General features: G+C 38.6%; 1 protein-coding gene across 3 annotated transcripts in view; it reads right to left on the reverse strand.

Moving 5' to 3' along the window:
- The window catches only part of TRIP4 (thyroid hormone receptor interactor 4), a 52856-nt gene that overhangs the window by 19272 nt on the left and 19697 nt on the right, over nt 1-13887 (reverse strand). The window contains exons 9-12 of one of the 3 annotated variants that reach the window (XM_061430998.1): nt 11057-11244; nt 7312-7436; nt 6185-6276; nt 4984-5194 (exon numbers count right to left, since the gene is read on the reverse strand). In XM_061430998.1, the coding sequence (XP_061286982.1) occupies nt 5054-5194; nt 6185-6276; nt 7312-7436; nt 11057-11244 (546 nt within the window). In that variant the 3' untranslated portion in view covers nt 4984-5053. Of the gene's footprint in view, nt 1-4983; nt 5206-6184; nt 6277-7311; nt 7437-11056; nt 11245-13887 lie in introns of those variants that run through there. The other 2 variants (XM_061430999.1, XM_061430997.1) reach the window with 2 other exon arrangements.

A 13887-nucleotide genomic window follows, 5' to 3' on the forward strand; every position in this document is an offset into this window, starting at 1 on the left:
TTAAGCACACACATATATATTTTTTAAATATTTAAATTAAATTATTTAAATTAATATTAATTTAATATTTAAATTAAATAATTAATGTTGATTTAATACTTAGGTTAAAGACTTAATTTAATATTAAATTAATTAAAAATTTTAAATTAAATTTAATTATTTATTTTATTTGGAGGCTAATTACAATATTGTATTGGTTTTGCCATACATCAACATGAATCTGCCACAGGTGTACACGTGTTACCCATCCTGAACCCCCAACCCCCCTCCCAGCCCGTACCATCCCTCTGGGTCATCCCAGTGCACCAGCCCCAAGCATCCTGTATCCTGAATCGAACCTGGACTGGCGATTCGTTTCTTACAAGATATTGTACATGTTTCAATGCCATTCTCCCAAATCATCCCACCCTCTCCCAGAGTCCAAAAGACTGTTCTATACATCTGTGTCTCTTTTGCTGTCTCGCATACAGGGTTATCGTTACCATCTTTCTAAATTCCATATATATGTGTTAGTATACTGTATTGCTGTTTTTCTTTCTGGCTTACTTCACTCTGTATAATAGGATCCAGTTTCATCCACCTCATTAGAACTGATTCAAATGTATTCTTTTTAATAGCTGAGTAATACTCCATTGTATATATGTACCACAGCTTTCTTATCCATTCGTCTGCTGAGGGACATCTAGGCTGCTTCCATGTCCTGGCTATTATAAACAGTGCTGCGATGAACACTGGGGTACATGTGTCTCTTTCCCTTCTGGTTTCCTCAGTGTGTATGCCCAGCAGTGGGATTGCTGGGTCATAAGGCAGTTCTATTTCCAGTTTTTTAAGGAATCTCCACATTGTTCTCCATAGTGGCTGTACTAGTTTGCATTCCCACCAACAGTATAAGAGGGTTCCCTTTTCTCCACACCCTCTCCAGCATTTATTGCTTGTAGATTTCTGGATTGCAGCCATTCTGACTGGCATGAAGTGGTACCTCATTGTGGTTTTGATTTGCATTTCTCTGATAATGAGTTATGTTGAGCATCTTTTCATGTGTTTGTTATCCATCTGTATGTCTTTTTGAAGAAATGTCTATTTAGTTCTTTGGCCCATTTTTTGAATGGGTCGTTTATTTTTCTGGAATTGAGCTGCAGGACTTGCTTATATATTTTTGAGATTAGTTGTTCGTCAGTTGCTTCATTTGCTATTATTTTCTCCCATTCTGAAGGCTGTCTTTTCACCTTTCTTATAGTTTCCTTTGTTGTGCAGAAGCTTTTAATTTTAATTAGGTCCCATTTATTTATTTTTGCTTTTATTTCCAATATTCTGGGAGGTGGGTCATAGAGGATCCTGTTGTGAAAACCTTAAAGACTCCACCAGAAAATTACTAGAGCTAATCAATGAATATAGTAAAGTTGCAGGATATAAAATCAACACACAGAAATCCCTTGCATTCCTATACACTAATAATGAGAAAATAGAAACAGAAATTAAGGAAATAATTCCATTCACCACTGCAATGAAAAGAATAAAATACTTAGGAATATACCTACCTAAAGAAACTAAAGACCTATATATAGAAAACTATAAAACAGTGGTGAAAGAAATCAAAGAGGACACTAATAGATGGAGAAATATACCATGTTCATGGATCGGAAGAATCAATATAGTGAAAATGAGTATACTACCCAAAGCAATCTATAGATTCAATGCAATCCCTATCAAGCTACCAACGGTATTTTTCACAGAGCTAGAACAAATAATTTCACAATTTGTATGGAAATACAAAAAACTTTGAATGGCCAAAGCAATCTTGAGAAAGAAGAATGGAACTGGAGGAATCAACCTGTCTGACTTCAGGCTCTACTACAAAGCCACAGTCATCAAGACAGTATGGTACTGGCACAAAGACAGAAATATAGATCAATGGAACAAAGTAGAAAGCCCAGAGATAAATCCACGCACCTATGGACACCTTATCTTTGACAAAGGAGGCAAGAATATACAATGGAGAAAAGACAATCTCTTTAACAAGTGGTGCTGGGAAAACTGGTCAATCACTTGTAAAAGAATGAAGTGAAAGTGAAAGTGAAGTCACTCAGTCGAGTCTGACTCTTTGCAACCCCGTGGACTGTAGCCTACCAAGCTCCTCTGTCCATGGGATTCTCCAGGCAAGAATACTGGAGTGGGTTGCCATTTCCTTCTCCAGGGGATCTTCCTGACCCAGGGGTTGAACCCAGGGATTGAACCTGGGTCTCCTGCATTGGAGGCAGACGCTTTAACCTCTGAGCCACCAGGGAAGCCAGGAAAAGAATGAAACTAGAACACTTTCTAACACCATACACAAAAATAAACTCAAAATGGATTAAAGATCTAAATGTAAGACCAGAAACTATAAAACTCCTAGAGGAGAACATAAGCAAAACACTCTCCTACATAAGCACATATTTTTATAGTGTAGTGCACTTGATTTTAAACAACCACCAATAAAACCTTTTCTGTTATTTCTTTTAAGGAACTAAATAATCATACTATGCCCAAAATAGTGTACTTTAACTTATCAAAGAAAGGCCAAGAATGAAAGCTCAGGAAGTAAATTACTGACTTCCTTTGGGGACGGAAAAATTTAGGAACAAGATGGAGAAGTAAAATATGGTCCCAAGTCACAAAAGAGATTAGTTTCGGTTGAAATAAAAATTACTAGGTCTACACAGGTTTTCAAAGAAAATGCAATTCAGCTTGGTGATGAGGAATGAGCATGAAGATGCAGAAAGAAGACAAGGTCAAGAAACTGTTTCCTGGATTATTGTCCCTCAGTGAGCTGATCTATGAGGACCAAAAAAAACTCAAATGTATTTAGACCAGCACTTGCTAACTATATATACCATAAAATACTGGTATGTAAATACGGGGGGGTGGCAGGGGGTGGGGTTGTGGTCAAAAAGCTATGAGAACACTGTATACTATATTGATCAAATAAATTAGAGAATTACTTCAGAGAGTCATAATGGACACCAGCACATTAAGGGCTCTGAGAAATTCTGCACTAAACAAACAAATTTATTAAATTCAAAAAATTTTTCCAAATCTGCATAAATTTTCTATGCATCCACAGAAACCCCTCACTCCTTCCCCTCTTTTTCCCCAGAGAACACCTATGCCATAGAATGGTTTGGGAAATGCTAGTCTAGAGTTATTATTCCTAAACTCTCAACTCATTCTTGAAAAAATGAGAATAACGTTAGTAAAACAGACTAGGCAATCACAATTCTTACATCACAGAACCCTAACTCAAACAGAGACAGGTGGATGACCAAAGGTGCTTGGGACATTTTCCAAAAGACAGCCAAATGCCAAAGCTACAACCTTTCAAAGTGGTAAGGGCCTTATCCAATAAATAATCTCCTAGAAGAGCTATTATCAATTCTGGATACTTTCATGTGCTACTCTCAGAAACAGATCAGATCAGATCAGTCGCTCAGTCGTGTCCGACTCTTTGCGAGCCCATGAATCGCAGCACGCCAGGCCTCCATGTCCATCACCAACTCCTGGAGTTCATTCAGACTCACGTCCATCGAGTCAGTGATGCCATCCAGCCATCTCATCCTCTGTCGTCCCCTTCTCCTCCTGCCCCCAATCCCTCCCAGCATCAGAGTCTTTTCCAATGAGTCAACTCTTCGCATCAGGTGGCCAAAGTACTGGAGTTTCAGCTTTCGCATCATTCCTTCCAAAGAAATCCCAGGGCTGCTCTCCTTCAGAATGGACTGGTTGGATCTCCTTGCAGTCCAAGGGACTCTCAAGAGTCTTCTCCAACACCACAGTTCAAAAGCATCAATTCTTCGGCTCTCAGCTTTCTTCACAGTCCAACTCTCACATCCATACATGACCACAGGAAAAACCATAGCCTTGACTAGATGAACCTTTGTTGGCAAAGTAATGTCTCTGCTTTTGAATATGCTATCTAGGTTGGTCATAACTTTCCTTCCAAGGAGTAAGCGTCTTTTAATTTCACGGCTGCAGTCACCATCTGCAGTGATTTTGGAGCTCAGAAACAGAAGGAAAAAAAAAAAAACCAATGGGGAAAAGCCACAGCAAAGCTGACCATAGGGAAAACAGATATGGGCTCCTGTTTGATGGAAGTCTCGTGGCTTTTGGCATTTGGGGATACTCTAATGTCATACACATCAGGAAAATTCATAAAGAGTTGCCAGGACCTCCAGCTGGGAACACATGGAGCATGTACTTCTGGGTGCTGCCCTCATCATCCTCAGGATAAAAGATAGAAAATAAGCTCAAGGAGGGTACCATGCTGACTGAAATAGAGAAATTCTTGAGAAACCAACAAGATTTATTCTGTTAACTGAGTTTTTAATTTCTATAAACCTTGTGGTACTCTACAGACTAGGATCACAGCCTCCTACCCTTCTCAACACAAATTTGTGGCAGAAAGAAGATTGGTTAACTGCCTAGAAACTGAATTCATTTGACCTTGAATCAAGTGGTGGTCTGCCTGATCAACAAATGAGATAATAAAGGAAGGCCCCTGGCCAAAACCTACCACACACAGGGCCAGATGCTCCTGTGTTCTCTTTGAGAATGCAGCAATCCTACAAAGGAAATATGATATATCAAGTGATATGAAGCTCTTCATCAATCTCTAAAACTGTAAAGTCTACATCAACAAAAGGAATTTTTACAATTATTATTTTTAGAATGAAAAAAAGGAAAAAGGGAGGAGAGGAGAGGAAAGAAGACACTGAAAAAATGGGCAAAATGTCCATAGATAGAACCAAGATAGGCACAAGGGTGTGGAAAACAAACCGCCTTCATGCATCTGCAGTTTTGTCTAGGTCTAGATCAGGTACTAAGGGCGAAACAAAAGGGCTGGAGTCAAAATTCATACTGAATGAAAGCATTATACTCACAAAGTAATCAGAAAAGGGCTGAGGAGGCAATCCACAAGAAACTGAAATACAGAAAACTAGAGCGATAATAACTCTTGGCTAAAGCCTGGGAGGAAGGAATAGAAAAAATGAGACGGATGGGAACAGTTTTTTGTTTTTTTAATTTACTTGGCTGCCCTGGGTCTTAGCTGTGGCACGTGGGGTATAGTTCCCTGACCAGGGATCAAACCCGTGCTTTCCACATTGCGAATTTGGAGTCTCAGCCACTGGACCACCAGGAAAGTCATTGGTTTTTCTTCTTTTTTCTAAGCAGACACTTAATAATGAAAGGCAATTAAGAGTTTCTGAAAAACAAATAATTAACTGAAAAAAATTAAGGTGAAGAACATATTCTTAAGTACAGTGGTGGAACCCCTACTGCATAACGTAACTGTTTCAAAAAACAGGAAAACCATACTTTTAGGTAAGACTCTTTAAGGATGGGACTTTCCTATTTTGGATTCCTGCTAGTCTGAGTCTTAACATAAAGCTCTAAATTTCTAAAGTTTTCCAATTAAGCTAAAGTCCTTCAGCTCCCTCTGCTGTTCAAAACTGTACTCTGTGCTTTCTGCTCAGTCGTGTCTGACTTGGCAACCCCAGGCTCCTCTGTCAGAGGATTTCTCAGGCAAAATACTAGAATGGGTTGCCATTTCCTTCTCCAGGGGATCTTGCCAACCCAGGGACTGAACATGCATTTCCTGCATTGGCAGGCACATTCTTTACCACTGAGCCACCTGGAAATCTTTAGCAATCAAAATACATACAAGATGCATATACAAAAATAAACACATACCCAAAGATGGCATGGTCCAGGCAATCAGAGTTCAAACATACATGTCTTTCACGAATTCTCTAGGCTGGACCAAATGTTTCAGAGTATATAACAAAATCTACCATTCCCGCCATCTAACTGAAATAATTCAAGTAATAATGAACAGTTTCTTCCCCAAGAACAGGAAAGCTTTATTAAGGAAAAGGACTCTACACTTATTAGATTGTGGCAGTAGCTTTTTAGGCAGAAATGTACCAGTCCTCCACATAGTAGGAAGCAAAGCATCATCACTATGTTTTTGTTTGTTTGTTTCCTTCTGCTGTGGTCTTTTCTCGCTCCAGTATTTCCTCCTTAGGAGATTCTCCTCACATGTCTGAATTCAGTTTCTAGCTCACCATGTACAGGATACTCTGAGCTGAAGAATCTACAGGACAGCTACCCTGGCAAATCAAGCATCTGTCCAAAAGAAATATTCTTTACTCACCTGATCCTTAAACTGCTTCTGAGACAAGCAGTCAATTAGGTCCACACAGCCCAGAAGACAGCCTGATGGATAGTCACTGGGAAATTCCACACCTAAATTAAGAGTAACAGAAGGATTATATAAATTTCCTTCTTTGTGACCCTGGAACTCACAAATCTGTTTTCAATTCTGAATAAATCATTTTCTCATCTGTTTGTAGACATAAGGAAAACTATCAAGCTTGTTACCTATCATAACTGTTTGAATTTTAACAAAAAAGTTGGTTAACTGGCTTAGTCCACTATCCACATCCTAAGCTATAGGAAAATAAACCTCAAACCACTAAAGTTCAGGGACCCCACAACTTCACTTCAAACACATCAATTCCACTATACTCAACTGGATCAGACTAGAGTTTGGTAGTGCTGGGTTCCAGAAATTGGAGGTTTCAAGAGAGCAACTATAAAAAAGTAGTAAAAAACATAAGAATGTCAGAATACAAATTTTAAGGAACCCAATCATACCAGTCAAAACAAAAAGTTCTTTTTAAGGAAACATGCACTTCTGATTCCTAAAGCTTGATTTAACTTTTAAAGGTGGTTCTGTAATTATTCTCTCATTTTACCTTCAAAATTACTACATGCATTGAATCAGGGAAGGAAACCAAGACAACCAACGGCCAGAAATTTAAATCTTATTTTTTAGGATATAAACTGAGAGTGTTTGCAGTGATTCTCAAAACTCACTGCTGAAGTCAACTAACTTTGATCTGTCCAAATCTGATTGCAGATGTCTATTTGAATCACTCCCAATGAAAAAAGGTCTTATTTGTGGTTGTTCTTCCCAATCTAAAGATCCCAGAATTTATAGTAGTTATTTTACTCTCATAATAACAAAAAATGTAGAAAATTAAGACTAGTTGGTTGATTCCTGGCGCTAGGAACTGAGATTTTTCTTTGTCTTGTTTGGGGACTTAATGCTTTGAATAGCTGTCCATGATTTGCCACACACACACACAAAGTTTAAAGTCCCTTTCAGCCAAAAAAACCCCCCAAAAAAACACAGGAAGAAGGAAGTGAAAGAGGATGAACGTCAATGACTTCTCTCCACAAAGTAAGACTGAAATTACAAGAGTATGTGCCTGTTACCTTTCCCACGGAGGAAGAGATAAGTAGTCTGGAGTTCTGAGACTTCTTGAGGAGAGGGTCTTTTTGCTGTGGCTGCTATCCAAAGTCTTCCTCTGTGAGGGGTGTACCAATTTCTTCCCTCCACCCTTAAACAAATACAAATTTAGTGGGAAGAATCTAAATGCTAGTGTCTACTAAAAATACGTAGTGATGCTTTGGTTCCTAGTATGTGGAGGACTGGTACATGGACATTTCTGCCTTAAAAAACTATTGCCATGATCTAGCTAATAACTGTAGAGTCCTCCTCCCATAGAGGATCTCACACATTCGAGCTAAGTTGCTCAGGCATGTCCGACTCTGCAACCCTATGCGCTGCAGCCCATCAGGGTCCTCTGTCCATGGTTTCTCCAGATAAGAATACTGGAATGGGTTGCTATTTCATTCTCCAGGAGGATCTCATTAACATACAGCAAATTATCCAGGTGAGCCAAGAGATCTACAGATGATATCTCACCACGAGGGGTATTTCTGGTAGAAAAAAAAAAATTTCTCCTATAATACCTTTCACTTGAATATGAACCCTGTTCCCTAGTTTTCCCTTTCATTAGAACAAATCATCTCTCTCAGTTCCTATGTTTTACCTATCTCTGTAACTCAGAAATGAAGCTTTCACCAGCCTTTGGACCTCCACGATCCAAATCTTCCGTTTTCAAAGCATCTGAGTTGTACCACAAAAATTAAAATCCTTGCCTTTGAGTCATAAAAGATTTGTTCATTGTTCTCTAACCTGACAGGAAAATTCCCACCCACACATAACTCCTCAAGAATAGTACTTTCATAGTTACTATTTAAAAATGAGTTTAACTAGATAAAAATGCTATCATTTTTAAATTGCAACCACATTAATTTATATTTTCTAAGTATTTTATAAAGGGTTATATTCTTTGTAGATAATTAAACAACCTGTTAACTAATTTGAAAGAATCTTTAAGTGGAATAACAAAATGCAATCAAGAGAATGTTACAGCTATCTACTCTCTAAGGATTACAAAAAGATGTGCCTCCTTTAGTTTCTACAAGATAAAATAAAGTAGCCTAATAATATAACCCTATTATATTTGTCTTATAATGGGAAACAGAGAAATTCTCTTATCCTTAGTTTTCTAACATAGATGAATTGGAAGAGTACCAGGCACCTGGTAGATACCCAGTAAGTGGAGAATGTATCAATATATTTCTTCCCTCTACTCCAAACGATCCCAAGGGATATTGGGAAAATAGTCTCACAAATGTGGCAGAACCACCCACTTTGTTTCTGTGGTATTAGTGACTGTGGGTTGGATGCTGTTCATCCTGTTCTTTTCAGTGAGAAAATGTGGATAACACAGATCCAAAATAGGATGAGAGCAATATAAACATTCTGATTCCCTCAGCAAAAAGCAAGCTGTTTCGTATTCTACTTTGGGAAAGGAAGACACCTCAACTGCAGAGAGCGGAATGAGAAGAACAGACATCTGAGGGCCCAGGTGCCCTAGAGCAGAAGCAGATTCACATGGACTTGTAATGCCACTACGTACATGGATTATGGAACATTTAGGAGACAAAGCAGGAAAGCCGGACTTTCAAGAAGGGAGAAAAATGGTAACGCACCTTCACAAGGAGGCAAATCACAGCTAACCATGAAAAACACTAAAGTTGAAATGATTGCTCCTAAATTCTGATAATAATTTTCTTTCAAGAAAGCAGAGAAATGACTGAAGCTTACAAAGTAAGAGTGGAAAGAGCACTTCGAAAACCAGAACTCTAGATCCCCTATCTGCCACTGACTAGGCTTTGCAATTCAGAGCAAGCTATTGAGTTGGTCAAAATGTTTGTTTGGGTTGTTTTCTTTTTTTGGCTGCACTGGATCTTTGGTGCAGCGCACAGGGTCTACATGGCAGCATGTGGGCTTATCTCTAGTTGCAGTGTGCGGGCTTCTCTTGTTTTGCAGCACAGGCTCTAGAGTGTCCAGGCTTCTTCAGTCGTGGCTCATGGGCTTTCCAGTTGCAGTGCACAGGCTTAGTTGCCTCACAGCATGTGGGATCTAACCAGCAATGGAACCCCCGTCCCTTGCATTGCAAGGTAGACTCTTAACCACTAGACCACCAGGGAAGTCCTCATTCGGGTTTTTCATAACATGTTTTGAAAAATCCGAACACATTTTTTTTTGTCAATCCAATACTTTACCTTTGGCTGCTTAAGTGTTTAAGACTGTACTAATACTGGACTAAGCTACTTCAATACAGCTACTGTTTTGAAAAGTATAAAACTGTATTTAAATATAAGGCATTATTATTGTGATGAGTTAGGACACTGCCAGGGATATAAAATTCTAACAGATAAAACAAGAAAGAAAAAATAGGTATTTGTATCCTCACACTCACTGCAGTATTATTTATAATGGCCAAGACGTGCAGACAATGTAAATATCCATCAATGGATGGATGAGGATTATTCAGCCATAAAAGAAAACCAAGTCTTGGACTTGCCACAATATGGACCAACCTTGAAGAATTATGCTAAGTCAGACAGAGAAAGATAAATATTTTACGATCTTACTTTACATGTAGATTCTGAAAAAAGCAAACTCATAAATACAGTGATAGACTGAGTGAAGGCAGTCACAATGTACAAACTTAATTATAAGATAAATCCTGGGGATGTAATCTACAGCACAGTGACTATAGTTAATAATATTATATTGCATATTTGAAAGTTGCTAAGAGAGTAGGTCTTAAAAGTTCTCATCACAAGAAACAAAAAAATTTGTAACTACGCAAGGTGATGGATTTAAGACAAACATATCATGGTAATCATTTTGCAAAATATACATATATATGTAATCATTATGTTGTATACCCTGATGATGTTTTATGTCCATTATATCTCAATAAAACTGGGAAAACAAGGGAGAATGAACATATAATAGTAAGTGAATGAAGAAAACCATAAACATATATATACATATTATGACCTCACTATGTAACAATTTGCGAAGGATAAAGAATATAAACAAACACTCAAAAATTATAAAATAGCTGTTTCTAGGCAGTGGAATTGTAGATGATCTTTCTTTTTCTAGCTCATTTTCTGTATTTATCAATTTCCTGTTTACATTTACAAAAGCAAAGGGAACAGCTGAACTCCGAGGAAATATATAAAACCATGGAAACCATGGAAGAGTAAGCTATCACCATTACTCACATGTACAACGACTTTACAATACCTCTACTATCCTCACTACTCCTCCCCACTTTTTCTAGAAAAGGATTTGTGGTAAAACAGCTTCTCAATATGGTTATTCATATTAAAAGACAGATGTATAGATAGAAAAACAAAGTCATAATTAGGCTAGTGAGTTTTAAGAATTAATAAATAGGCATAAGAACTCTGAATTTCCAATAGGATCAAACCATTAAGGTTGCTGAGTGCTATATTACAAAGGCAAAGGCAAGAGAAGTTTTCAATAAACTTCATTCCAAAGAAGAAAAAACTTACATTCAATTCTTTGTTATGACTAGGACCTGTCGTCTTTCTGAACTCAGTTTCTTTTAAGCTATTCAGTTAAAAAAAAAAGTCCATACTATGCATGAATACACTGCTTAAAGTTCTATGTGCTGAAGGGTATTATAAATCATTGCTAGGCTGGGAAGAAGAGTCCCAATCCATAAAGCTAAATCAAATTTACATAAAATCTTTCACTGTCAAAATTCACTTCTGTCCTTACCTTTTAATCCCTCGGACAAGCAGAGAAGCCCAAGGCTGATGCATAGAGAGGCACCAGCCGCCATCAAAGCCTTCCTGAAATTCTTGGTCCTGGATTCGAAACTGATGCCGAGATGAGCTGAACTCTAGTCCTGATCCTGCTGGATGGAAAGCCTTCTTCTGTGAGGCTGCACCCATCTGGTCTATCCACTATGCAAGAAAGAAATCAAACACATAATTTTGTCTGACAAGGGAAAAATCTGGAATAGGCATACAAAATGAGATGAATTCTAATAATAATGAATCATGCTGGGAACATTCTCTTAGAAAAATGTACCCCCACCTTTGTCTGAAACAAAGTCAAAAAAAGTGGAGAAGGTATAAATTCAGTAGAAGTCCCAGGTATGATAACATGGTCCCATCTTGAAGGATAGTTAGATAATGCTGAATTCTCCAAATATAGCTTCCTAATTTCAGCAAGAGCACAACTATCAGACCAAATAACTGATTTGAAATTATTAACACTTTAAACTTATTAATGATCCATACTGGATTCTGGACAATTACCAAATACAGTTCTATCAGCCAAATGAAGGTTCAACATTTTGGTTCACATGTTCTTCACATGCTTAAGGAACTGGGTCACAAACTGTTACCATGATAAAGCCAAACAGATGCTTTCAGGGGGGCAGAGGTTCTGACTGTTGGATGTATGAAGTTATTAATACTCTTATACTGCAATGAACAACTTGTCCCCTAAAAGAGAGGATGGAGCACACTGAAACAAGGCTCCCATCATGTAAAAAGAATACCAAATTACAGGGTACGGATAATTATAGGAGGCTAAAGAGTCTTGGCAGTAGTTCAGTCAGAGAATGACAAAGGTTAACACTTCTTCCTGAGCAAGAAGACTGAGTGCTCTGAAATTTATTTACAAAAAAAAGGGGCTCTGTTGGGATGATGAGGTTCTCAGTTAGTTGTATTAATTTATTAATTTTTCATTTAATAATTTATAGGAAACACAAAAATGTTAGGAGGGCAGAAGCTCAAGGCAATCATTTAACCCCTAAGATTTCAGTTTTCTCAACTGTAAATGATGGAGTTGGACTAAATGAATCTCTAAGAATCTTTCTGTAATAAAATGACTGTAATTAATTGTGTCATAACTAAAAAAAAAACCAAAAAACCACAAACATTTATTGAGTACTTAATGAAGTATATGTGAAAACATATAAAGTAGGAAGACATATAAAATACAAAAAAAGATAAGGTTCTTGCTTTCAAGGAACTTAAAATCCTAGTAGAAGACAGACAGTTAAATAACTGTTCAAAACACAGGGCAGATATGAGTAATGACTACATAGGGATTTAAGTCCGTAAGTGGGAACACAGAAGCACAACTGATCCGTTACAGGGGAAATAAGTGATTTCATACGAATGTTGGTATTTGAACAATCCTGAGGCCCAAATTCTCTGATTCTATCTCTATTACAGTTCTAATTCATATTACCTGTTTTTCTACCCCACAGCTACTGTTCTAAATTAATCTTCCTTGTCTTTTAATAATACTATTTTAGAGTCTGCTAACTCATCTCATCTCCATTTTTAACCTCTAAATAACTCTCTACTGCCTGAGTAACACTAACCTGGGCCCTCATCGTCTTCACACTATGCTAGCTCAATAACTGTCCTAGCAATTTCCCTGCTTCTGTCTGACTTTTCCCTCCAGTCCACTCTCTACACAGGCATGCAGGTCATGCCACTCTTCTGCTAAAATTCTTCAAAGACTCTTCCCTGTCTGTGTGTGTGTGCTTAGTCACTCAGTCGTGTTCAGCTCTTTGCGACCCCATGGATTGCAGCCAGCCAGGCTCCTTGGTCCATGGGGATTTTCCAGGCAAGAATACTGGAGTGGGTTGCCTTACCCTCCCTTCAGGGGAGCTTCCCAATTGAACCCAGGTCTCCCGCATTGCAGGAGGATTCTTTATCATCTGAGCCACCAGGGAAGCCCAGTCTTCCCTGTCTACTTTAGAATAAAACCAAATTCTTGAGACATAAGGGCTTTCATGATATGATGTTACCTACTACGGTTTTTCCAGTGGTCATGTATGGATGTGAGAGTTGGACTGTGAAGAAAGCTGAGCGCCGAAGAATTGATGCTTTTGAACTGGGTGTTGGAGAAGACTCTTGAGAGTCCCTTGGACTGCAAGGAGATCCAAGCAGTCCATTCTGAAGGAGATCAGCCCTGGGATTTCTTTGGAAGGAATGATGCTAAAGCTGAAACTCCAGTACTTTGGCCACCTCATGCAAAGAGTTGACTCATTGGAAAAGTCTCTGATGCTGGGAGGGATTGGGGGCAGGAGGAGAAGGGGACGACAGAGGATGAGATGGCTGGATGGCATCACTGACTCGATGGATGTGAGTCTGAGTGAACTCCGGGAGTTGGTGATGGACAGGGAGGCCTACAGTGCTGTGATTCATGGGGTCACAAAGAGTTGGACACGACTGAGCGACTGAACTGACTGACTGACTATACTGGAATGAGTAGCATCCCTCTCAAATTTATGTCCTCCCAGAACTTGTGAAATTGACCTTATTTGCCAACAGATGTAATCAAGATAAGATAGAGTCATACTGGATTAGGGTGAACCCCAAATCCAGTGACTGATTCTCTTACAAAAGGAGAGAGGAAAAAAAGAATAGAATACCTGGAGACAAAGACATACAGGGAAGAAGTCCACATAAAGGCAGAGGCAGAGAGTAGAATGATGCAGCTATAAACTAAGGGATGCCTAAGGCCACCAGAACCTCAAAGAAGCAACGAAGCATTCTCCCACAGAACATGTGGAGGAAGTG

This window comes from Bos javanicus, chromosome 10 (genome assembly GCF_032452875.1).
Source record: "Bos javanicus breed banteng chromosome 10, ARS-OSU_banteng_1.0, whole genome shotgun sequence".
Classification (NCBI taxonomy): domain Eukaryota; kingdom Metazoa; phylum Chordata; class Mammalia; order Artiodactyla; family Bovidae; genus Bos; species Bos javanicus.